This window comes from Sander lucioperca, chromosome 10, assembly GCF_008315115.2.
Source record: "Sander lucioperca isolate FBNREF2018 chromosome 10, SLUC_FBN_1.2, whole genome shotgun sequence".
NCBI classification, from domain to species: domain Eukaryota; kingdom Metazoa; phylum Chordata; class Actinopteri; order Perciformes; family Percidae; genus Sander; species Sander lucioperca.
Genome location: NC_050182.1, coordinates 39,696,188 through 39,723,556, shown reverse-complemented (window position 1 = coordinate 39,723,556; position 27,369 = coordinate 39,696,188). Strand labels below are relative to the sequence as shown.

General features: G+C 42.8%; 1 protein-coding gene across 3 annotated transcripts in view; it reads left to right on the top strand.

The window, feature by feature from the left end:
• The window catches only part of cdk14 (cyclin-dependent kinase 14), a 246,282-nt gene that overhangs the window by 138,592 nt on the left and 80,321 nt on the right, over positions 1–27,369 (top strand). For all 3 annotated transcript variants that reach the window (XM_031322846.2, XM_031322849.2, XM_031322848.2), the window contains 2 exons: positions 754–874; positions 8,720–8,813. In XM_031322846.2, coding sequence (XP_031178706.1) covers positions 754–874; positions 8,720–8,813 — 215 coding nt within the window. The remainder of the gene's footprint in view (positions 1–753; positions 875–8,719; positions 8,814–27,369) is intronic.

Below are 27,369 nucleotides of genomic sequence, written 5' to 3'. Positions count from 1 at the left end.
TTGATTAACTGTACTCCAATAACGTCCCATTTAATCGACAGTTTTGAGTTTTGAGCCTCTTGAGTTCATCTCATATTCACGTCACTCTCTTTCTAACTGAAACCTCAAAGGTCTTCCATCATGATTTCCATTTGAAAAGGCAAGCTCAGGCTTGTTGCGGTTTGAATGTACAGAAGTCAGTCCAAAGACAGGTCTCCAGAACTGAATGAGAAGATGTTTTAACTGTCAAGAACTTTGTCAGGAAAACATTAACGATGTGGAAAGTCTGACTTTTTGGATACATGCAGGGAACACTGTGTCCCATGGCCGATAGTCTAAAGAACTAAACTAAACTTGGATATTTATCCCTTCTTATAAAAAGAAGATGAATGTCATCTCTACTCTTTTAATGAGCAGTCTGACCACACCCGTCAGTGATGCCGGTTCCTTTCTACACACTGCGTCAGAATCTAAATAATAGCAATTGTAATTTTCTTACCTGGAGAGCAATGCCAAGCTTTCCACTGGAGATTAAAGGGGGACTCCGGTATTTTTTAACCTGGACATTATTTTTGTGACCTGTCCAGCACACACTATTTCTCTTTCCGTGTGAAAGACATGTTGTGATTTATGTTGTATTGTGTTCTATTTATGTGTGCAGACCAATACAACCAAAATCTCTTGTAGTTTCTACGCAAGTGTTCTTCCTGCTGAAGGTCTTTCAATGCCGATGCTTTTCTGAGACAGTGTTGTTGTTGTCCCCCCCCCACCCAGGTCTGGCCAGGGCCAAGTCCATCCCCAGCCATACCTACTCCAACGAGGTGGTGACCCTGTGGTACCGGCCACCAGATGTCCTGCTGGGATCCACAGACTACTCCACCTGCCTGGACATGTGGTGAGTAATCCTGCCCCCCCCCCCCCCCAATTCCCAATTCTCTCTTTGTGTAATTTATTTATTCAGTAGGGCTGGGACAATATGCTTTTGTCCAGATTTGATTCTCTCCCGATACATGGGCTCCTATTGGATTTGTGTTGCAATTTTCATTTATTGTGATTCTAGAAGTATTGTGATTCGATAATATTGAGTAGTGCAGATTTTCTTTTCCTTCTTCATCAAAAAGAAGTTGAATAATACACTTCTAGAGACAATACATCATGAGACATTTCTAAAAACTGATAGTTTTCTAAGAAGAATGACATCACATGTCAGTCAGTCAGTCTCACATTTATTTACTTTGTAAAGAAGAACATAATATGGATTTTCTGGATATTTCATGGATATGATGTAGTCGCTATTGGCGGTACCGTACAAACAGACAATATTTAGGTGATCATTGGTTAAAAAATATAGATAGATTGATAGATTGATTGATTCTGGGGAATAGTCACCAAAATAATCACGATACACTAAACCTATTTAAAAGCCACTTAAATGTAGCTCATCCTAACCTGAGGGTGTGTTCCCTGCAGTATGCTGTAGATCGCTCCTCGGATGAATCTTTATTTTGTGTCTTTTGTTCACCCTCCACGTGCCGTATCCTCCCAATGATGTGGATGTGGAGAGGCGCTATCACACCCATCCATCACATTCACACGTACTACTCTCACTATTGTCAGAATGACTCACAGATGGAGCTGCTACAGATGTGTGTGTGTGTGAAACAACATTTGATTGCACTCTTATTGGCCTTTGAATAGAACAACAGTAGATACATTAGCAGACATATTATCCCCCAGCTAAAGTCAAATGAATATCAGTACGGCTGAATCATTTGGGGAAAAACTGTAATTGCATTTTTACTGACTAAGTTCCATTTAAAAGTTTTTGCTTTTTTTCTAAAGCATCTGAGGAACCTAGTTTTCTGTAGAGCGAAATATCAATTTAGCTCACGAATTCATTATTAAAAGCAATCTCTATCATCCTAATGATACTGCTGACAGCTCTCTGCACAGTAGCTGGCAGGTGGTGACTATGATAATGCTTTGATTTAGAAATATTAAATTTTTTGCACTCTGCCTGCTCTTTCACACAACAACTACATGTGCCAAGCTAACTGCTAACCAGCACGTCGGCTCAGAAAATGACAATAATTGAATCTTGTATTGTAGATATTATATATGTACAGAAAGACTTTTTAACGGCAACACCACACAGCCCACTTTCTGCCTGTCAAGCATAGGAGTGATACATCAGTGGTGGTGCTTCTTCTGTATCAAAGAAACATAAAAAGGATAAAGAGCTTATATATGGGGTAGTCTATATCCACGACGTTCCCCTTCTGGGATTGCTCCGATTCCGTCGGAGGTCCCTCATTTACGGCTGGATGTCCATCACCTTCCTCTTTCTTTGTGTTGGCATTCTAAACTCTGGTGGATTTCTGAGGACTATGGTTAAATGCTCCTCAGATCTCTGCAGGGTAAATCCAGACAGCTAGCTAGACTATCTGTCCTATCGGAGTTTTCTGTTACACGACTAAAACTACTTTTGAACGTACACATGTTCCACCAAAACAAGTTCCTTCCCGAGGCTATTTTGCAGAGGCACCATTGCTCCGTCCGGTGCTTAGCACTGCCCAAGACGATTGTGATTGGTTTAAAGAAATGCCAATAAACCACTTGACTAGCCAGACCTTCTTCCGCAGCTCTGCGGAGCTTTGTATATAGGGTGATGGTGGCTCGGGGGTAGAGTGGTCACCCCACAACCACAAGATTTGCAGTTCCATCCCAGGCTCCTCTGACAACATGTCAAAGTGTCCCAGAGAAAGACACTGAACCCCAAGTTGCTCCCTGGATGTCGTATGTTCCCTGGATGTATTTTTGTCAAGGAAAACGAGGCTTGGACCCAAAAATGCTGTGTAGAGGATTTATTGAACAAAAGACTTACAAATGAAGGTGTCCTGAGTAGGGCTGGATGATTAATCGAAAAATAATCATAACCGAAATTCAGAGCCTATAACGGTCGTAATTTTACCAAGTCGGTTATTTCGGTCTTTTAATCCTATTAATATTTCCGCGGCCGCCCACTGTGTGTTAATGTACTTTCCCCTTAAAACATATTACGGCCGCCGCGTGTGTAGTCACGTGACTCCCCCACGTCCAGTCTGCGACCATAGGTGCTTTCCGATCGGATAGTACTTGTACTTTTTAGAGGAAAAGTACACTTCTAAGCAGTTCTAAGAACTACTCTCCCCCAAAATCTTTTTTCCCGTTTGCATTCCCACTGGCCAAGTGGCCAGAGGGACTGGTAGGAGGGGTAAGGGAGTGACGCAAGCACGGCAACGGTCTTTATAGCATCGTCACTAGACCTTAGCGTCACATACAACAACAACAAATGATGCTAATACTTGTGCACTTTTCCTATATTAAATGCTCGTCCATTCTCGTAGTAATTCACGTAATGTTTTGCTCAACACAGACGGGGCTTTATTATACTCAGAACAGACCCCCCCTCTGCCTGCAGCGGTGTGGACGTGTGTGTGTGTGTGTGTGTGTGTGTGTGTGTGTGTGTGTGTGTGTGTGTGTGTGTGTGTGTGTGTGTGTGTGTGTGTGTGTGTGACGGCTGGCGAGCCGCAGGACACGCTTGTGGAGTTTAACTCCGAAAAGACAGTTAACTACAGGTTCCCGTTAATCTTATGATGGACATTTATTATTTATTTTCTACATTTTTAGGAAACTTTTTTTTTACATTAAAACTTAAATTACTTTTTTATAAGACGTTTTTATTTCATTGTAAAAATCTACTGGTGTAGATTTCAGTTCAGTTGTTTGAAATATTTAATAAATAAGCATTAATTGCTATCTGTGTGTTGTTTCCTTATTTTAGAATCACAAAGATAGGATTATGCACTCTTTCATTACAAAAAATAACCGTGAACATATTTACAGTATAAGAAAAGATTTTTTTTTTTAAATAATCGTTTAATAATCGTAATCGAGATAACTTGTTCGATTAATCGTGATTATGATTTTAGCCAAAATCGTCCAGCCCTAGTCCTGAGGCAGGCAGACAGTCAAAACCAAGACAAACCAGAATAAATGACAGGGGGAAAACAACTAGGAAGGAGCGACGCAGGGAAAGACCGGGAGGGAAGACAATGAACCGACAAGAGACAAAGACAGCACAGAGACTAAATACACAAGGTAATGAGGGTGAAACAAGGGACAGGTGACACGAGGGCTCAAATCAAGCTGAGCACAGAACTGCAGCAAATGCTGGAACAGCAAATGGAAAATGGTTTATTCCCCAGAGGTGGAGCTATCTGTTTCCCCTGCTAAACCAGCCGTCCTCCACCCAAGCTGCATCTCATAGCTCTTAAATTGCCTCCTCGAGTCCTCCACTTGTCTCCCTTCCTCGCGTCTTAGCCCCTCCCACCGAGGAGGAACGGTAGAGGAAATCATGGGAGGAGAGAGGCAACGAGCAAATGTGTTTTAGAGGGATGAGACGTCCAAGAAGGCTGCTCTCTGTACCCTCGCCTATAGCTCCTCAATGATCCCTCCTCGATGCTCCCTCCTCGGGGCAGAAATAAGAGCTTTGAGACGGCCTTCACCTGGGAGGGACAGAACAACTTCCGGTTGAGCCGAAGAGCGGGGAGTCGAGGAGCTATCAAATAAGGGCCATGAGATGCAGCCCCAGTGTCCCTTTCCTCTGAGTCTTCATTCCAACGACACCGGTGTAAGAGTCTCAGTCGAGGCTTGGTGACCCCTTTTGTCTGGACAGTCAGCAGGGACATCCCATAAACCCCAGCTGCATTCTCCGGCATCCAATTAAATAACAGTTGGTGGCTTTGGGGGGTCTGGGAGGCAGAGGGATAGTATGTCTGCTTCAAGGGGATTCGCAGCTGGGGCAATCTACAGGATGGTGGTCCATCCAACTGACAGTCACACTGCCACAGACAGACACACACCGCCACACACACACACACACACACACACACACACACACACACACTCCCCTGGTCACTTAGCAAGCAGTCTTCCATGAAGAAGCATCTCTTGCAGGACTGAAAGGTTGTGCAGATCTGTCTTCCTGCCATGCGAAGCATCCATCACAGCGGCCTACAGGTTACAGGCTGCCATCTGTGAAGACCGTGTGATGGAAGACAAGGCAGAGAACTGCTCTATTTTTACCTTCTTGCAGCTCTCACACACACCTGTCAATCTGAGCCAACGCTGAGATCACTCAGGCGCGGTCATGCACGGATTTTTGTTCAGGGTTTAGCTATAGACGCCGCACTGTAGAACATCTCCAACTCAAACGGTACACTCTAAGAAATAAATCCGTAAAATAACAGAACGTTCTGGCAGCTCATTACCCAGACTTTGCCCCGTAATTGAAAAACAGAAATGATGGGTTAAACTACAGTTAAAATACACAACATTAATTAGGAGACAGTTTGGGACAATATTTTCCATTGTTCCAAGAACCCAAATCACCAGCAGATCCATTTCAACATATGTCATAGGACATACTGGACTCCTCAGAAGAGATATGTCTCTAAAGTCATTTTCACTCCCTATTGCACGTTCTGTCAACCTGAACAAACTGGAACTTTACTGCTTATGGTCTGGGAGTGTGAACAGGTGCATGAGTTCTGGAATAAAACAACATCAATAATATCTGATGTGATAAGATGTCGACTTCCTACTGACCCGATTGTCTTGTTACTTAATGACGACTCTAAATTACACCTGCTTGGGAGACAGAAGAAAATTTGGCTAGCCGGCTCGACAGCAACCAAGAAAATGATAGCTCAACGCTGGCCCCCCCCCCCCCCCCCACTCGCTCCGTATAAAACAGTGGTTGGCATATTTTCTAGACATAGTTATGCTGGAGCTCTCTACAGCAAGGATTAACAAAGCCAAATCATCGACTATAGACCTATGGAAAAACACAGCAGCACAAGTATCAGTCCTAATGACCTCAGCATCACAAGAATTAGAGGAGAATGACTAGGCAAGGTGTGATTTCTGTTTTTGTTTGTTTTTGTTTTCCTCGAGACCTGGAAAAAAGCAACAAAAATGTTGAAAAAAATCGCCCAAAATGTCTATTAAAGCGACAAAAACATTTGAAAAAAATTCAAAAATATCGTAAAAAGCGACAACGTGGAATTCTGTAATCTCCCAAAACCCTCTGTTGCCGACAAAAGTTGCCGAAACACAAATTATGCAATTTCGAAATTGCAATTGTAAAAAACAAAACAGAAATACAACGGTGAATCCCGTTTTATGGACAGTTTCTGTTCAAATATACAGACGTAAAACTGTTAATACACAGATATTTCTTAGAATGTTAAGCTAGTGGTATTCTGCAGGGCTGTAGTTAAGACCACCGTTGTCGAGTCCAAGACTAGACGAGACCGAGTCCAAAGGAGAGACAGTCAAGACAGAGACAGAAAAAAAAGAATCCTCTCCTCAAGACCACTCACTCACCTATTCATAATTTACTATGTGATGTGAGAGACAGTATAGCTTCTATTTAAGATGATCATTTTGCTTTATTATTTGTAATAATCCAAACGCAGGTGCAGACTAACAGCGAAACAACACCGGGCACTTAAGCGTTGCGTAGCTCAGCTATTTTCATTTTGGCGCCCATGTTATTCATTCTGTCCGTTCATATTTAAAGAAATGCCAATAAACCAGAGCATGTTTTTCTCCTATCCCAGAATGTTGTGTGGACTAGCCAGACCTTCCTCCGCAGCGCTGTGGAGGAAGGTCTGGCAATGCGGGACTATGTAGAAGGCAACACACACTCGCTTTTGTCGCCTTTGTGGTACCCCCCCAACGATCCAAAAAAGTCGAATCCGGCACACACTTTTATTCAAAATTTATTGATTTAACAAGAGTCTACCTTTTGTCGACATTAATGGTCAGGTTTAGTTATGAAGGCTGCACTGCAGTACATCTCTGATTTAAACGGAAAAGCTGGTGGTATTCTATAGTTTTCTTACTTAAGACGTATTAACAATCATAAAGTTACACACAGTCCACAGCTGTGTTGGAGGTGTGTCCATGATCACACACACACACACACACACACACACACACACACACACATGCACGTGCACGCACACACGCACGCACACACACAACAGACACACATTTTCTGTGATCATGGACAGAGCAGGATGTTGAGAGAGCACACTATGAGCAAGTGTCGGAGGGTACGATTGCTCAAAATAATTTATTCTTCGTAAATGATTCTCTGTGCTCAAATTGTCCCTTTGCAGTTGTCAGAAACGAGAGACACCATCATAACTCCACAGTTAGTGAGATCAGTTCATTGCTGGTTTTGGTCTCGTCAATGGATTTGTTGAGGAATAGAAAAACATGCGGCCAGTCTCCATGTGGAGTCTGGATCAAAGTAAAGAAAAAAGGAGACGACCAATCGTATTCTCAAAGTGATTCTCTCTAACCTCGGCATGAACTCCTGTTTGATGGCTCAGTTTGAGTGAGAAGTTTAACTCTCTGTTTTTTGGTGCACGGCATGTCAGCGGAGTCTTTTTATTTCCTCTGTGTCTCTGCTTTCCCCTTTACTGCACTCTCTGTAGTACCCGCAAATTATTCATTCAGATTATTGGAAGCATAGCTTCCACTGTACCACTCACAGAGGGACCCATTAGAGGAAAACCTCCCAGAGCCTACGCGTACACCCTCTGATGATGACATTTATGTCACGCGGACAGACAGTATAATTCGGTGTGTGCCTATTTTTATTTTTCATGGCTTTTATCAACTACAGCAACAACACATAGACGGGTTATAAAATAAAGGCTTTGCTGTATGTGTGTATGCATATATGTAAAGGTACATATGCATACACTTTATTTCATTTTTCAATTATCTTTATTACTTTATATTTATATTGTAGTGACCCACCTCTCCTGTTCAGTGTGGTCCCACAGTCTACCTGCTCTCAGCGTTGCCAGGGAACAGTATCATCTATATTAGTGGCCTGACAGCAAACTGATAGAAAGGCATTAGTACCCTGTAGATCAAATGGTGTTGTTTGGACGCTGACCTCATACTCCCATACACACTCATACACACATAACAGAGGTGCTCTGTACGCTAATAGAAATAGTAGAAATACTGATGCTGTGTCACGGAGATGGATGGATCTTCATGATACGGGGTTTCTTTCACGGCAGGCTCCAGGACTGATGAATGTAGACATTTTGGGGGATGAAGTTGTATTAATCTCTCTCTCTCTCTCTCTCTCTCTCTCTCTCTCTCTCTCTCTCTCTCCTTGCATGGCTGGTGTGTCAGAGAAGGAGTGTGACTGTGCACTGAGCCAGAAAGTGAATCTGTCAGGAAACAATAGCCCTTTGGCAAATGAGCACTGACAACAGTTTACACACACACACACAGACACACACATACACACACACACACACACACACACACACACACACACACACACACACTAACTCGTCACTCTTCCTCTTTACTGTACTTGATACAGTATTTCTCAGCTCCTCACTGGTTTCACTGATTTCAATACATCCATAGTCCAACAAGCCTATGGGTGTTTAAAATGTATCCAAAGAACCAGCAAGTCATTGTTCATGTGTGGTTTTTTTGTGTGATTGTGATGATGGTAATGCTACTGTATTTTGGCAGCAAATCTGTAAAGAATATAAGGACACATTAAAACAATCCACCGGACGTGTAATTTTGAACTATTTATCCGAGACAGTTTTGAATAGGAGGCCTTACCATGTGTTGTTCTGTCTTCAAGGGGAGTGGGCTGCATTTTCATCGAGATGATCCAAGGAGTGGCTGCCTTTCCTGGGATGAAGGACATCCAGGACCAGCTGGAGAGGATATTCCTGGTGAGTCCCTAAGTGTGTGTGTGTGTGTGTGTGTGTGTGTGTGTGTGTGTGTTTGTGTGTGTGTGTGTGTGTGTGTGTGCGCACCAGCTCACACCACTTTCCTTTCTGTCCAACAACGACAGGAATATGGCTTTTATATATAATTTTGTTTGAACATTATTTTTCATTTCATGTTTGTATGAATAGGGACAGATGCTGCGACATTGACATTTGTGCAACAAATCTCCAATGTGCAGCATCACACATTATAGCCTAGAAGGGCTTTTTAAACAGTTATAAAAAACAAACATGAAACATTGCCTCATTAAAATACATAATGCACATAAACATACAGTACAAGGCAAATCCATCTGTACCCATCCTGTTTCTGTGATCATATCCGTCAATCATGGATGGAATTGCGAAATCGACAATTTAAAAAAGCTATAAGACAGATTCCACAGGGCCCTACATAAAGTCAGTGCTAAAAGCTAACTGGAGATTTGGAAATATGACTAATGTTACGTCTTAAGTTTCCAACCGAGCCGCCCCACTGTAACTGTAAAAAAATAATAATTCCCAGTGGCCTAGGCCTGGTAGGGGGAATACACTGGGGGAAACCCTGTATGTTTGATACAGATGTAAATACAATACCTGTGGTTCTGTGCTGATGCTTTACGTTGAAGAATACTAATATTTGTATTTGTATACTCTGTCAGGAAGACATGTAAACTGTAAAAAGGCCTGTTCCGAGTGTCAGTAGTAAATATAAATGGATATTTGGACATCTTTTGCTCAGTATTCAAGAAGTACTCAAGTTCAATACCCAGCCCTAAGTACAAATGCAGAGGGTAAAATAAAGTGTTTCAACTTTAAAAATCCTAATCTATTAATGTGAATGTGTTCTACAGATGCTGGTAAATCTTCATTGTTTTAGTAGAGGAGCAGGTTCTCTATTTCACTTTGAAAAATATTGCTGGACGTCATTCATTCCAGTGTAGGAGGTCACACTCAAACGTCAAAAGTCTAGGTTTTATGCTATCTTAATATCAGATAAAGTGTCCAAATCATGTGTCAAATCATGTTGACTCTGATTTGCAAACTTGGGCCAATGCTTGGAAATGTTTTGAACATTCCCTCGACATGAAATGAAAGCTTTTTTTTCTGTTTACTAAAGTAGTGTCTGTTCTCTTTTTTTATTCAGATCTTTTTCTGCCCAGTTACAGTTAGGTACACCTGCTGTCACCTCCTATTATCTGACATGTCTCATGTTTTACCTGTAAGACTCCCATTTCAATAGCGATACTGTCATTTTAAGATCCCCTATTATACTTCTTTTTCGCGTAACATTTGTACTCTTGGAGTCTATAAGAATATGTGGACATGCTTTGATGTTCAAAAAGCATATTATGTTTCACATACTGCCCATTGCTGCTGCTCCTCTGCCTGGAACACCCTGTCTGAGCTCTTGGCCCGCCTTGCTGAAAAGCCCAGTCTGCTCTGATTGGTCAACCAACTTCAAACAATCCACTTGGCAGGCTGTGCTTGCTCAACCCGGTCTGACGCCAGTTCATGAAATGGTCACGTTATTTTGATTTATTGATTCGTGTACAGGTCACAATTTTCTCATTTATTTCGTGTACAGGTCACAATTTTCTCATTTATTTCGTGTACAGGTCATGATTTTCGAACGTGACCATTTCACGAACTGCCATGACACTGGGCTGCTCTGGGGGACGCAACGACGGGGAAATGAAACGCCACAATGAGGAAATTAAACGGCACACGCCGGCGATAACAACGGGACGGACCGCCACACGCGGGACGCGATCCCCGGGCGCAAGGACACGATCCGCGGTCTCTGTGGCACGCAACAACGGGGACATGAAACGCCATGCCCCGGCCACAACAACGGGACGGTTGAGGTTAGGAAAAGAAGATACTGGGAAAGGAACCGTCAAGCAGGAGACGCCGACAACAACGGGACGGTAGTGGGTAGGAAGAGAATAACGCGGAAAGGAACTGCAACACGCCGGACGCGATCCCCGGTCTCCGGGGTGAAAGTCCTGTGTTGTTTGACCCATCCACCACTCCGACCAACCTCCTTACACCGATTTTTACCTTATCAATACTACTCGCTACCGTAATCGTTCTGTGATCACGAAATATGCTTCCCATTGAAATACATTACTTTAAAATTCGTGCTCACCACACGAAAATAACGACATTAACGTTTTCAGTACACGAATCAATAGATTCAATAACGTGACCATTTCACGAACTGCCGTGAGACTGGGCTGGCTTGCTCAGGCAGCACCTATGGGCAGCACATATGAAAAACTGGGCTGGCATTCTCAATCAGTGACATCACTAATTGAGGAATTTCAAACTGGAATGGTGCCAAGGCGTTTTAGGCAGATGAGAAAAAAAATGCTCTCTGTGGGAGAGAAAGCTCCATTTGGAGTGAAATGTGTTCTTTTGTACTTTATACATCTATGACATACACAACAAACTATATAACACACTAAAAGAAAGGAAAAATAAAAAGCATAATAGGGGCTCTTTAACATGATTATCTTTAATGAGGAAAAGAAATATGTCCTAATCGTAGTTCAGTAATGAAATCCTAACGCGATGCAGATTGTGCTGTCTGCAGGGCTGCTGACAGCGCTGTTGGCTCCAGTGTTGGTCACTGTGGACGGCAGTAGAGGAAGAAGTGCCAGCATGGGAGAGAGAACAGGCTGTATGATCCGGCTCATAAGTAGTCTAGCATCCATCAGCAGAGCTGACAGTGTTGGCGGGGCGGGCAGAAACAAAGATCCTTTTCCATCACCCTCCTCCCTATTTCCATTACAGTCAGGTTTGCAGTTATGTAAGTTTGAGAAAGGACTCTACTGTAGACCTTTGTAGTGTGCCATGTTGTTATCTCGTGTTGCACTATGTACAATAGCACAGCAGCAAAGAAAAGGTCTGGGGCCTTCTCTGTCTTTCTGAATGTGCGGTGCTTATTAAGCTGCAAATGCACTTCATTCAAAGTCGACAGAAACAAAATAAAACTATGAAAAGCCGTTTTGGTTCATCTTTCCACTTTTCAAGCCATCACAACTCTAATTTTGGTTGAAATAAACACACAGTTTACCGATTTACATGTGAAAATATGTTGGCTCTATACACACCAAAAGTATTGTTTTTTTAAATAGAGTCTGGTGGGTTTAGCACTAGCGACCTCAGAGCTGTTTCTGGTTAAACAGAAAGGTCTTAAAGAGGTTTTAAAGCTCCAAAGGGATCATTTCCATAATGTAGTCAGACACTTAGAATAATAATCTGAGCCTGTCGGCAGCAAAAACAGTGGACCAAATTGACGATGCACATTTGCCCCATAGGGTCACATACCAGCCCGGTCTGTGGCTGCCGGTTGCAGCATTCACACTCAATACTGGACCAATTTCAGAGATTGTTGTGCCCATTAGTCACTTACACACAAAAACATGGAAAATAGGATCCAGGTTGAAAAAAACAGTAGTTACCCTTTAGCACCAGTCTAGTGTCATTTGAATGCCGCAGCATACACTGCACTGATGCTGAGCAGCTGTTTCAATCTGGGGCCAGAGTATGTTTCAAAATGGACTGCCTCCAGCAGGACATCACACCTACTGTATCAGCTCACCATGCTTCCAGAATTGTTACACTGTAAAACAAAACCAGATTATTTCTGTATTTTTACACAGAAATATAAACGGAAAAAAAGACTTCAAAAAGAGACTATGTGAATATGCATGTCTATGGTGGTGTCTATGTCTAAAACAACATGATTTGTATTTATACAAGAGAGTCACTTTCGTCATTTTTACAGTATTTTTGGGCGCCGAGCTGCTGGAATAGATGTTTTTTTACAGTGTACATTCATGTCAACCGCGTGCTTTGGAATGACATGGAACACAGAGTTTTCATCTTAAATGCAAAGCTGGAAAATTAGTAGGAACTCTCTGATAATATTGAGTCATCATGGACCTACATCCCACAGGACATGGCTTGGGTAACAGACAGGGGAACAATAGTATAGTGGCCATTAAGTAATTACATACTATATTAACTGTATGTCTCTGTATTGGATTATTGGATGGCATATATATTTTAAATTGAAGTGAGCTCTCGTGAATCCTGAATCGTCTGATCTACCCCCCACCCCATATATAATATCATCCCCAGTCTCTTAATTGAAGCAGAGTGTGGCAGGGCAGACATAATGGATTTATATTCATAGGCTGTAAGGGCCTGAATAATTAATGTAGAAAATTACAGAGATGGGAGTATGAAAGGGGTTGGACCAGGGAAGAAGTCAAGTATGGAGACAAAGTATGTTGGCTGCTGTTTGGCCTCTGGGCCGAAGGCTAAAGATACGCATCTGAGATTGGATGGATTTTAGATGAAGGGATGAGTGGAGGTGGAGGAAGCCCTGCAGGCAGGGGCGCTCTCACAAAGCGTCACAGGAGGAGAGGCAGATGAGAAAAATGGCTTCTTATTGATTGTCTGTTTTGCCAGAAGGCAAAAGTGGGGCTTCCTCCTGCACACATCTGTAAAAGGCTCCAACCCTCAGTGATCCCCCCCCCCTCCCTCAGACACAAAGACACACCATGATTGGACGAGACAGGAGACAGGTCCGACAGTGGGATGGCCGCTGGCCAGACTGACGATGAGGCTCAGCTGCACACTGCTTCCCTGCAGGAATCTTATTTTATTCATTTTTTTTTCTCCACTTTCTGGTGCTATCATGCTAACCCGTCCTCGCTCCAGATGGTTTGTTAGCACAGAACCATCTGAGAAGCCGTCATTCGGTTTTTGGTGTTTGGAAAAGGGCAGGCACTTTCAAAAGAATACCTGGCAGGTGACTGGATCAACCATCTGTCTATCACGTCCGCCTTTGCTCTTTTGAGCGGACGGTCGCGGCTCTCACACACATCTAAACCACGGCCGTAGCTGCCAGTAGCTCCTCGCTGGTGGATGGTAGCGCACACATAAACGCAGTAGAGTTTTGGAGATTGGAGCCTGACAAGATGGATGTCTGTATGTTTGTGATCACGCGATTCTGGCGTGATTTTCTGAAATCGGGAGAATCCAGCTGCCGTGCAAGGTATCCATGATGGAGCTCCGCTGGAGAATTGAATGTACGCAAATAAAGTCTACATACTAGACAGTCGGGATACACAAAGAGCCGAAATACCTGATAAAAAGGGATTTCAACGGTTGGTAGAGCACGCGCCCACATGCAGAGGTTTATTCCTCGACACAGAGGCCCAGGGTTCGAATCCGACCTGTGGCGATAACCTGCATGTCTTCCCCCTCTCTCTCCCCTTTCATACCTAAGCTGTCCCAGTGATTAAGGGCGGAAATGCCCCCAAAAAAGTGATTATGTATATGTATTTATATATATGTGTGTGTGTGTGTGTGTGTGTGTGTGTGTGTGTGTGTGTGTGTGTGATGGGGGTGGCAGTCTTAGGCATTTCCTATGACCCTAACTTAACATCCATAAACATTAACTTAACTTTCTTTTTCTCAACTTTTCTTAGAGATTCCAGCTATTTTTGTATAAAAATATATATATATATATATATATATATATATATATATATAGTTATAATATAACTATATAAACATTTTTCATTGCCTAGAAAATACTGATGGGCCAAACTGTGCCTTTGCTATTTCTCATCCAAATCACATTCTGTGTTTTAGTTGTTAGTTTAATGTGTATTCAGCTGTCAGCTCGAAGTAGAAGAGACAGATGAATATGGAAACGTGGAGGTGTGTAGCGTGCGATCACACAACAGCCCACCTGTCAGAGGGAGCCTGCCGGTGACATTTCCATCCATCCTGTCTGCTCTGCGGCTGTCTCGCGGGTCGGAGTGTGGATGCACAGCCTCGGAGGCCCATGTGAAGGGCACTATCGATGAATTATGCAGCGTCAGAAGCATCTTAAAGGCCATGTTGTTTGAAGAGAGGGAGAGAAAGGTCAGCCTTCATCACTGTTGAGGGGCACCCTGCCATGAGTTGAGTCGGCAAATTGAAGGGTCTGCAGAGCTGGAATGTCACAAGGTGGCCTGGAGTTTTTCTCATGTCAGCCAAAGCTTCAGCCGAATGGGCCGCTTGCATTCTTGTGGAAAAACAAAGGCTTTGTATGTGCTTCTGCTCGGTTTAGGATTCCTGGAGGGAGTGTGAGAGTATGTGGGAGCTAAGTTAGTGGCAAACTCTCTAACCCAGCATCTTCTGCTGTGATTACCAGGAGGCACAAGAGTTTTTGAGTTTTATCAGCAATATTCAAATTCAGTTTGGCAAATTCAATTTTGTTCGCTGTTCAGCAAGGATTTGTTGTAACTTGAATGCTGAATGATACAACACACAGTTCTCCTTAGAAGTCTATACAGTTGCAACACAAACAACACACAAACATCTGTCCATCACTAACGTGGCAATTAGAAATACATAAATCCTGAAATAGCTTTTCTGTTCTCAACTTTTTTTTTTCGTTACCAGCTTTTCACGGGCCAATTTCCCGCTGATATCACACATCCACAGTGTTATTATCCTTGACGGCATTAAGGCTTTGTCATGTCCAGGGCTTTGTCAAAATTCCTTCAGAGCTGCATGTGCACGTCTAAACATGCTCTTATTTAGTCCAAGTGTCTGTTTCAGATGCATGCTGGTTATCAACATGCATACAGTCTGCATGCTCCGGCCTGTGCTTTTCTTTAGATAGGTGTTTACATGGCTCTCTGCCTCTCTATACCTCTCTGACACATGCACTCCCACACTCTCTGAGAATGTCTGTGCGAATTATAGAATGTCTTGGATGAGGCCCGGCTCAGGCGAGCTGGTTAACTAGCTGTCGCCACACAAAAGATTACATCCGCTGGAAGGACTATATGACTATGGACAGGTCTATCTGCAGGAAATAGCCTGTCAGGCAGAGGGGTAGGGGGGTGTGTGTGTGTGTGTGTGTGTGTGTGTGTGTGTGCGTGCGCTTAAAAGACAACGAGCTGCCTCCTCATATTAACGTGACTGAAATAGGTGTTTGTGGTGAAAAATGAGCACTGACAACCACAGATAATATGATGGCTTATGTTTCTGTACATGAGACTTGTTATTTACAACAACACGTTGGCACAACTTTACGTGACCATAATAATGTGATCATTGTCATTAATCAGAGTAAGGCATTCCTGCAATTAAGACTGTTTCATTAATAATCCCGTTGCCATGCTACACAGCAGAGTCTGATTAATGGCTATAGATGCTGCCTCCATATTACAATGTCACAGCTTCCTCCCTCATTTTCAGCCGGATGTCCGTCCCTTTCGTCTTTCTTTGTGTTGGAGTTCTAAACTCTGGTGGATTTCTGAGGACTATGGTTAACTGCTCCTCAGATCTCTGCAGGGTAAATCCAGACAGCTAGCTAGACTATCTGTCCAATCTGAGTTTTCTGTCGCACGACTAAAACTACTTTTGAACGTACACATGTTCCACCAAAACAAGTTCTTTTCCAGAGGCACCGTTGCTCCGTCCGGCGCTTAGCACCGCCCAAGATGATTGTGATTGGTTTAAAGAAATGCCAATAAACCAGAGCACGTTTTTGTCCTATCCCAGAATGCTGTGTGGACTAGCCAGACCTTCCTCCGCAGAGCTGTGGAGGAAGGTCTGGCTATACGAGACTAAGTCAAACCCCAACTCTCTGCCGCTGCTCTCTATCTTTGTCACTACACTGTGTTGTTCCTTTTCTGATAGCTTCAATAGAACACGTACAAAAATGTCAAAATCGCCAAAACAAAAAAAACGTGGCTCTGCAAAGGAAGTTAGTTGTTGCCTGAAGAGCATTTTAAAATGAAAAATGAAAGCAAATTTACTCTGTCCTGTCCTTCAGTACTGTGACTAAAATGAGAGTAGACCACTGTGATTATGCTTCCTCCCATTGTGCATGATGGCATTAGCATAATGGTGCTTACATGGGCTGTGCTAGGTTTAAATGAGCTGAAGGTCAGTTTTAATCACACTAGTGGCTCCAAGGATGTCAGTGTGGGTCAGTCAACTACTGGATGGACGGTCATGACATTCTGTACACAGATTCATGTTCCCCTCAGGATGACCTGGAATAACTTTGGTGATCCTTTGACCTTTCATCATCATGTCAACATTTAGGATTGACCAATACTTTGGTACATGACCACATGCCTAAAGACATTCCTATCAGCCTCAACTCTACTTCATGTTCAGTGCAAATGAGCATATGTTAGTATGCTGACATGCTATGATATGGTATGGCTTTATATTCTTGTTCAGTGAAAATGGGTAAAAGACATGAATGATGACATTTAAAGAGCATGGGGGCGTCCACACCAAGAACGATAGCAATAACCATAACCATAACTGTAACTGTAAGGATGTGAGCATCCACACTGCTCAATGATAACGTCGTGTTAACAGCGGTGGCAAGCACGCACTGCGCACAGAGCTACCTAAAGGATCATAGCCCCATGGAGTGGAAAAGTCACGCCACACCACTGACCACCTGTGTGCAACAAATACACCATCTCTCAGCAGCGTCATCTTCCATGCCATGTTGTAAATACAGATGGATTTTGATTGGCTGTCAGTGTTTCTATCGTTCAAAATCTCAAATCTCTCTGAAAGTGATCCTAATAATACCATTTTCCACTGTCGTTGTCGTAATAGTTGTGGTGTGGACTCTGCCATCCACTGGAGTTAAAACGATTTTTAAAACTTTATAAATAGCCATTGTTATAGTTATCGACAGCCCTGTGGAAGGCTGGTAATATTCTTTGTTTTTGCCATTGTCAACAAATCCCATGAAAAGACTGAAGCCAACAATGTGTATCCCAGCACTTTCTGACCCCCATACCCTGGTTCCCTGGCTAAATAATTGCCTAAAACTCGTTGCAGTAGTTTTTGACAAACTCAATCAAAGGGAAACAATGCATTTGTTGGGGACTATTTTCAGCAGTGAATTTGCTGGCTATATTTCCGGCAGCATGTGGAATTGAGACAAAATGATGATGAAGGAACACCTATTGTGCAACAGTGTGGCTTTTTGATGTGTGTTTATGGCACAGAGGGAAAAGGCAGTGATGCCCACTATACCTGTGAGTCCGTACATTCAGTGTTGGTGTAAATCTGAACATAGAATTTGTTGATAAGAAGAAAAATAGTCTTTCAATAGACAAACCCGTTCTTGCTCCCAACCTGTAAAATCCTGACGCATGGTCAGTGTCTGTCAGCGTCAGATACTGACGCAAAAATCTCCCTTTAGTGTCTGTATGGAATGCACCAGGCAGAGCAGCAGCTCCACCGTGGCGCTGTAAGATGACGTAGTATTAAGAGAGACAACGGTAGAGAGTAGTATGAAAGACCGAAAATCCGCCTAAGGAGGCAGGTTGGGGTGGTGGATGGGTCAAACAACACAGGACTTTCACCCAGGAGACCGGGGTTCTTGTCCCGTTCTTGTCCCACGTGTCACTGAAATGTACATTTTGTAACCCCACCCACCATCTTTTCCTAAACCCAACTGTCCCGTTCTTGTACCACATGTCAGTTAAACGTACGTCCCAACCCAGAGACTCAAAAAGTGATGCCAAGAGTCCCGACTAAGCGCGTCTAAATATGACGCTAAAGCGCTAGATGCGAGTCCCGAGAGCTTCAAATAGTGACGCCAAGAGTCCCGACCCCGAGCATCAATAACAAACGCCAAAGGCACCTGACCAATCTTCGCTTTGACGCGACAGCAGTGAGAATTTGTTGACCAGACTTACCCTTTAAATGGTCCCTAACAAACTAAATGTTTCTGTGTAGAAGTATTTCTGCTTATGCTGCTAAAAAGAATAAGATGCTATAAGGAGCCTTTGTAAGAGGGCCCCTGACAGTAGAAGCATTTGAACATTGTGCGATACAGAACTACTCTGAAAGGGTTTGTTACAGCAGCAGAAGGTTGCTGCGTGGTGCAAATCCCCATTTTCTCTCTATAGGGACCCTGTTTATTCAGAGTGTATTTCCTGCTATGAAGAGTAAGCCAGTGCACATGCGAGCTGATCTTTCCCTCAGGAGAGAGCGAGAGGCTGCCGGGGAGATAAGTAATACCATTTCACCAGCAGCCGCTGTGTCATTGACATGAGCATCCATCTGCTGAAACCCAGACAGGATAGCCGGGGCTTACTGACCACATTCTACCCGGTCGCAGTGGGAGACAGCTGATCCACTCGGCTCTGGTTCTGATCCTTTTGACCCCTGCCTCGAAGTGACCCCAATCTGTTTGGCTGGGACCGAGGTTGGAGAGCAGCTAGGGTTTTTCGAGAGCAGAGAAGGAGATGAGGGCAGGGGTCGGCGTTAGGACGAAGACAGAGAGTAGAGGTAGGAATGTGGAGGATGCAGGGCTGGGATACCGCTGCCACTGGGGTCAGGACTGATACTTATGTTTGGTTTAAGGGCTTGATCTCTGATGAAACAAATGCAAGTTCCAATCCCGCACCTCCCCAAAGATTCTTATCCCAATTTTCCACCGGGCACGTATGCGCTGCATTCCGGCGCGTATGCGCCATACCACACTGGGACCGTCTCAGTGGCGGAGCGTTTATGAAGCGGAGCGTCTTGCTGCCCGACTCGCAGATTCTATTGTTTCTACAAGTACTTTTACAGAACAATCACATGTTATTAGCTAGTATCTACCTTCCACCCAGCTGTCTGAACACCCCGTGGCTCACGTGAAAATAGACCTGGTGCATATATTTAGCGCAGCGAAGAGCCGCTTCCTGCACGTTTCTGGGACGCGCCCGTTGGAAAATAGGGGTTAGAATCCCAAGGGACATAATCAAAAGCAATTATTAGCATGATTAAAATGACTTAAAACTAAACCCACTAAGCTACAGTGTTATGACTGCAACGGTTATAGGTAAAAGCCTTAGTCAAAGGTATACAAATGCTTGCAGCCATCTATATATTCATTGCCATACTGACCAACCTGCAGACAAACTGCCAGTGGTTTTAAAGAACAGTAAGATTTTCTCTTTACAGAAATGTTCCAGCAGAAAAAACACAGGTGAACAACGTAATGTTCCAGTTCCAGAGTCCTAGCTCTGTGCATGCTGGCTCACCGGGGCCCTAAAACTTGGACTGAGCTATCAATAATGTTCTCAATTACACAGATGCTTTTTTATGGTGGCCGACCAGGGAAAACGCGCCACAACGGCACAAAACACTTCCATTAGGTGAAACATGCTGAAAAATACAGAAATGACGTAAAGTTGAAAACACACAAACCCCAAAAACTAACTAACTAACCCTAACCCTGCAACAGAAAAACGCTGCATGTCCAGTCAACACAACGGAAGTTCCTCAGGCCATCCCAATTTACAACATGACATGGCAGATGACATTGCAGAGAGAGTACACGTATTAAGGACTTGATTTTCCTTCCCGCATTTGCGAAACAGAAAAAAAAATTGTTAACTATGAAATATATGAACAGTCGCACACGGTGGATTTGTTCCACACCGCGTGTCTTTTCCACTAGGTGGCGTTACGACTCTATACATAGCTCTGTGGCAGTTTTGTATTTTTAAACAACAAAATATGTGAAAAGTATTTCTCATGACCGTGAAACCACTGAGGTTGACTGTTTTGTATGTTATCATACTGTGGTATGTAGGGCTGCACGATATGAGGAACATATGAAATATGCGATAACGTTGTTGAATATCGTGACAGGGACTTTTCTTGCGATAAATTAACCGATATTAAAGTGTTCTCAGTTCTGCATTTCTGCTGCTTTCAGTATACAACCAATTGCTTGAAAGGAAATCATTTCCAACATTTTTTTAATTTAACAAATTGAACATTAAGTTGAATTATAAAAGGCAGCACTTAAAAAAAAGAATAACTGTTACATTTTAAAGTTGTAGTTTTCTGCTGATATTTTCTTCAACTAACACAAAAAATCTCTGAGTGTCTTTTCACGATCTGTTGCAGCCTTTCGCGATGTGTTTATTGCGGCAGTTTCTATAGCGATGACGATAGAAAAACCATGTATTTTGCAGCCCTGATTTGCAGCATGTTACTTGGTGATAAAGAAAGTGTTTTGGGCAATTGTAGCATGTTTGCCCGGGTCGCCCATCGTCCTATGAATAAAGTCTACGAACCTTTTTTGCTTCAGATTGTTTTTCCTCCAGATCCCAGAAGTAACTTAAAAAAAAAAAACGAACAATGGCTGAATTCCATTTAGGTTGAGTAGTTTCAGGTTCTTGCCTTGTGTATGCTGGCTCACTGTCATAACTTACTGGGACACCTAAATGTAATGCAACCCTCGTTATGTTATTAGTTACACCTGTGCTCTTCCTGCAAACGCAGGTCAAAACTGCTGTCATGAGAAAGGTCTTTATTACTTTGCCCACTGCTGTATTTTAAGTTTAAAAACTTTAAGGGGAAGGGGAATTCCACTGATTTACACATAAATATGAGATGATGTCATTAGTAGGGGTGTAACGGGACACTGAGACACAGTTCGATGTAAGTTTGATACAGCCGGGTACGTTTCTTTTCATTTATTTTGAACAGACAGCAGTGCAAATGTGAAAGAATACAGCATAGAAAATCTGCTTAGAAATATTGGATAGGATAGAACAACATAATGTAATTCTGCTAATTAAAACATCACATTCATTATTAATTTCACTTGTTTTCATTTTAAATAAATTGTATATCCAAATACAATAAACATTTTCTATAGACTCAGTCTGCCACTTTTTTTTAAAAACAACTCCAGTGCTGGTTCTGTGGTATCAGAATTTTGGATAGTCGTCATGGAAACATTAGTTGGTCATTGTGACAAGGGCTGGGAAGATTGGCAGAACAGGCAGCCAAGTGACAGTATTCTCATCCAATGGAAATCACAATTGTAGGATTGACAGCACTCTAGCCCAATGGATTTGGGGGGGTGGGGGGGGAAATCATATTTTGTGCCCCCCTTCTAGCCCCTTCCCTGTTGTTGACACTTTTGGAGTTTTTTTGTGTGCAAAGTTTATCATAGCTGTCAGAAATTCCTGATATCCCTAACTCTACATATGAACAGTTATTGCGACTCAATGGCTTGTAATTACGGCGTGGATCATATTCAAGTGCATGAATGCAGCATGAAAGCCAAGCTATCTTTGCGGAATTGATTTTGAACATTTGTTTCCCCAATCTGTTTATGGAAATGCAGTGGTTAACACGTCTGCCTCACAGCAAGTTGGCACTGCAGAGCTCCATCCACCGGTCCGGGCAGGGCTGTTCTGTGCATGTTCTCCCCGTGTTTGCGTGGGTTTCCTCCCACCATAAAGACATGCATGCTGGGTAACTAGGACTACAGTAAAAAAAAAAAAAAAAAAACATCTGGCTAACACTGCCACATTTTACAGAAATGTTTATTAATGTGCATTGTCCTAATAAAAGAAATCTTAAACATTTCTTTCCCCAATCTACGTGTATGTAAGTAATGTGTATCACGTTGTTATGAAGCTCCTCGATCCCTGTAAGTCCGTCTCACTTCAGGGCATTGACTACCTCTTCTTTCTCTCTCTGGCAACATAAATATAATTGGGGGCTCCTGTGTAAAGGTCAGACATACTATTTGTTTGTGTCTGTCTGGCTGTCTGGGTGGTCTGTAACTTAGTTAGTTGAGTTGAGTTGGCAGGGGGGGGCGGGGGGGGATGGTATGTATGTCCAGCAGAATGTGCATGCAGAGCTCAGGGTGATGACCTGCGACCTCACAGGAATTCCTCCGTGTCAGAACTTTCTCTCTGTACGCTGATGAACACAGACACAGGCCTGCCTTCCCTAGTGGGCGGCCATGTCTTCCCTGTCAACGCGCTGTTTCATATGTCCATTTGTCTGTCTGTGCTGCGTTGGGAATTCACTGTCTCAGCAAAAGAGATTTTTCCATGTTGGACATGGAGAGGGGAGAAAAATAAACAAATCGCAGCATCAGCATCATTTGTTCAAAAGTCAAACATGCTCAGGGTTTCCACCTTGACTAGGGGACTGGAGTCATAGCCTGATGGCAGCATCAGTGTAGAGCTTAATAGTTTCTGTAATAACAGAATAATGGACGGAATCGCAAAATTGAGAATTTAAAAAAAGCTATAAGACAGATTGGGGCCTACATTAAGTCAGTGCAAAAAGCTGTATGGAAAGTTAGGTCTAAAGGCTGTTTTATGCTTCTGCGTCAACGCCACGCTGTAGCTACGCCGTCCCTCCTATGGCGTCGTGACCCTTTTGGAGTTCTGCGTCGGGGTTGCTTTGCATCGCGGTGCATTTCACACCATAACACTAGGGGGTGATAAGTCTGAGGTTATTTGCGAGGTGTCTGCCAGCCAGTTTATATTATGTTAGCAAGCAAACTTTAGCACAACTGCCCACAAAGTACTGCTTGCTGGCGAATTGCAAATTTCAAAACGTTACTGACATATAGACACTTTACAAACGGATAACCCCGTCATTGTAACCAAAATATGTCTATATGAGTTTATTTGCTAATCTTATGTCAGTGCATGTTGCTACTCCCCACAGAAGGCTGCTTGAAACACCGACTATCAACACACTGGACCAGTTGACCAATCACAGTCCTTGCGGTTACAAAGTTACAAATTTTTGGAGGTGCACGTCGAGCTACGCGGAGGGCTCGGAGAGGGGTTCGCGGCGACGAAGAGGGGTCTGCGGTGGTACGCCGTTGATTCGATGCATAAGCATAAATCAGCCTTGAGGTTCCAACTGAGCCGCCCACTGTAATTGTAATTTAAAAAAACGTCTTAAAAATACATTTAAAAAATAATTCCCAGTGGATTTAGTCCTGGCAACTTGGGCCCGGTGGGCCACCAGGCTTTCAGAACACCAGGCTTACATTTACTGGACAAAGTTGTCTAGCAGCAGCGTGAATCATCACTCTGTCTAAAGCAAAGGTGAATGTAGCATGACTACTTGTATGCAGAGCCATGAATCCATCTAAGGAGGAAGTAAACGGAACGTGTGACTTTAAATATGTTCACAACTTTTCAATAGACGGGTGTACATATGAACATTGAAACAGAACCCCTTTATTTGTCACTCAGACCGCTGCAGCTTCATAGTAGCTTCAGAGAAACATTTGAATACATTTTTTTGCAACAGGGACTGTGGCTTTTGTCCTCTATTACTTACATTGAAAGAACATTAGACAGGAATATTGTAATGTCCAGTACCAACAGAAGGAATGATTCCAGCAAGCAAAGGATGTTTTAATGTTTGAAGAAAGTGTAGTTTGAAGCGAAATGGTGAACCTATCCTTTAACAGTGGAAACAGTTTGTTTCCTGTTAAAGTCAATGCCAGTTTCTTTTCAGCATGGCCACAATCGGTACCTAACCTTAACCAAAGAGTTCTTTAAAATTCAATTCAATTCAGTTTTATTTAGAGTATCAAATCATAACAAGAATTATCTCAAGACACTTCTAGATCTAGACCACACTCTATAATTTACAAAGACCCAACAATTCCAGTAATTCTCTCAAGAGCAAGCATTCAGTGCGACAGTGGCGAGGAAGAACTCCCTTTTAGGAAGAAACCTGGGACAGACCCAGGCTCTTGGTAGGCGGTGTCTGACGGTGCCGGTTGGGGATGTGATGAACAGTGGCAATAATAGTCATAATAAAGATAATGGTACTATGACTAGAAATAGTAGTTGTAGTAGTTCATGGTGTAGCAGGGCACTGCAGGGCATAGCAGGATGTAGCAGGGCATAGCAGGGCGTAGCAGGGCATAGCAGGGCGTAGCAGGGCATAGCAGGGCGATGCAGGGCATAGCAGGATGTAGCAGGCCATAGCAGGATGTAGCAGGCCATAGCAGGATGTAGCAGGGCATAGCAGGGCGTAGCAGGATGTAGCAGGGCATAGCAGGGCGTAGCAGGATGTAGCAGGCCATAGCAGGCCATAGCAGGATGCAGCAGGGCATAGCAGGGCGATGCAGGGCATAGCAGGATGTAGCAGGGCATAGCAGGATGTAGCAGGGCATAGCAGGATGTAGCAGGGCATAGCAGGGCGTAGCAGGATGTAGCAGGGCATAGCAGGGCATAGCAGGATGTAGCAGGGCATAGCAGGGCGTAGCAGGATGTAGCAGGGCATAGCAGGATGTAGCAGGGCATAGCAGGGCGTAGTAGGATGTAGCAGGGCGTAGTAGGATGTAGCAGGGCATAGTAGGATGTAGCAGGGCATAGCAGGGCGTAGTAGGATGTAGCAGGGCATAGCAGGATGTAGCAGGGCATAGCAGGATGTAGCAGGGTATAGCAGGGCGTAGTAGGATGTAACAGGGCATAGCATGGCGTAGCAGGGCACTGCAAGGCGTAGCAGGTCGACCTCCTTAGAAATCCTTTTCATAATGTTATCAGACACTTAGAATATTAATCTGAGCCTGTCAGTGGCAAAACGAGCACTTTTGTGAACATAAATACAAGCTGCACAATTGCCCTATTAACTTACATTGTAGCTTGTTTCGCCGCTGCCGACTGCATTAATACTGGAGCAATGTCAAAGATTGTTGTTCCCATCAGTCACTTAGACACAAAAACATAGAAACATAGGGTCCAGGTTGTAACAAAACAGTAGTTACCCTTTAAGTTCCCGTTTTGAAGGCATATAAATAGGATCTGATGTGGGATAATATGTCAATAATGTCAAAGACACAGTCCTAGTAGGCTACTCCTTTGTCCCATAGCTGGTCTGATGGTACCAGACATCATAACTACCTACTGTCATGTGTGTAACAAAACCTCAGGGATTATATATTTTGCTAGTGTGTTCATCTTCTTCTGCTGTCAGTGATGTTGCCTATCCTTGCTTTTACAAGTCCAGATGAAATGATTAGACCACACAACTGTCCGGATCCTTTACACTTTCTAAAATAATACTTTAACTACATTTTCCTGATGATACTTATAGACTTTTACTACAGTAACATTTTCAATGCAGGGCTTTTACTTGTAACAGAGTCTATTTACAGTGTGGTATTAGTACTTTTACTTAAATAAAGGATCCAAATACTTCTTCCACCACTGTTAGTATTGTGTTATATGTTCAAATAATTAATGACATTCTCCCAGAACTGGTTATTGCCTCTAAACACAAATTAGAGGAATGACCATAGGGCTTTATTTTTTTTTTTTTTCCAAACGAAGTTCCGTTGCTGAGCTTGCACGTGGAACTCTTTGTTCCGACTGCTCTCATTGCAGTCTGACTGTGGTCGGCCTCGCGGTGCTTTGCTGCACTCTAGTGCCGTTCTTAGTTATTACATCACCTATGACCACCATGTGTTAGTAACAGGCCAACATAATTTAGGTTGAACAAGACTCTGGCCTTTTGTAAATTCCTCTGTTTTTTTATTCAACTTGCCATCTTTGTATCTTCTTTCTCATTGTCATTCTAGCCGAACCATCTTTCTTTTTTTTCACTTAGAATCAGTGGTGGAATGTAACTAAGTACATTTACTCCATTACTGTACTTCAATCCAAATGTTGAGGTACTTGTACTTTACTTGAGTCTTTTCTTTTCATGCCACTTTCTACTTCTACTCTGCTACATTTCAGAGAGAAATATTGTACTTTTTACTCCACTACATTCATCTGTTACAGCTTTAGTTACTAGTTACTTTACACATTAAGATTTCTGCACACAAAACACATGTAGTTTATAAAATCTGATGTTTTATTCTAAAGTAAACTAGCCAACAATATAACGTCCTACAAGTCCAGCTGAGATGATTAGACCATTAAACACACAACTGTTTGGATCCTTTACACTTTCTAAAAATACTTTTAATACTTTAACTACATTTTCCTGATGATACTTACAGACTTTTACTTTAGTAGTATTTTCAATGCAGGACTTTTACTTATTTTTTACAGTGTGGTATTAGTACTTATACTTAAAGGATCTGAATACTTCTTCCAGTGCTCATTACAATGTTGTGTATTTATGGGTATATGTATTGATTTGTTTGTCTTTTATTTCCACTGTCAAAGTTTTATAAACTATTGTTTTTAAAGGTGCTATACAAGTAAAGTTATTAATGTTATTATTTCACTTTGGTCATGCCACTTTAAAGACAAAGGATTTGTTTGTGTATGTGGCATACTATACTCTGTGAAAAGTACTAATACCACACTGTACAAATACTTTGTTACTAGTAAAAGTAAAACAAACACATTTAAAAGATTGAGATAGAAAACTTAAAATAAAGAAATCTATCCATTATTTTGATGGAGAGTGTATCATGTGGGGTAGGCCTTTCGGAAAAGGTGGGTTTTGAGGGAGGTTTTAAATGTGGGTAGAGACTCTATGGTACGGATGGATAGCGGGAGGGAGTTCCAAAGGAGAGGAGCACAATGGCTGAAGGCTCTAAACCCCACTGCGGGCAGCTGGGCAGGAAGAAGTGTTGAAAGTAAAGAACTCTCCTCGCATTTTAGAAAGTGTAAAGGATCCAAACAGTTGTCTCTTTCTTTACTTTCTGTCTTTCTTT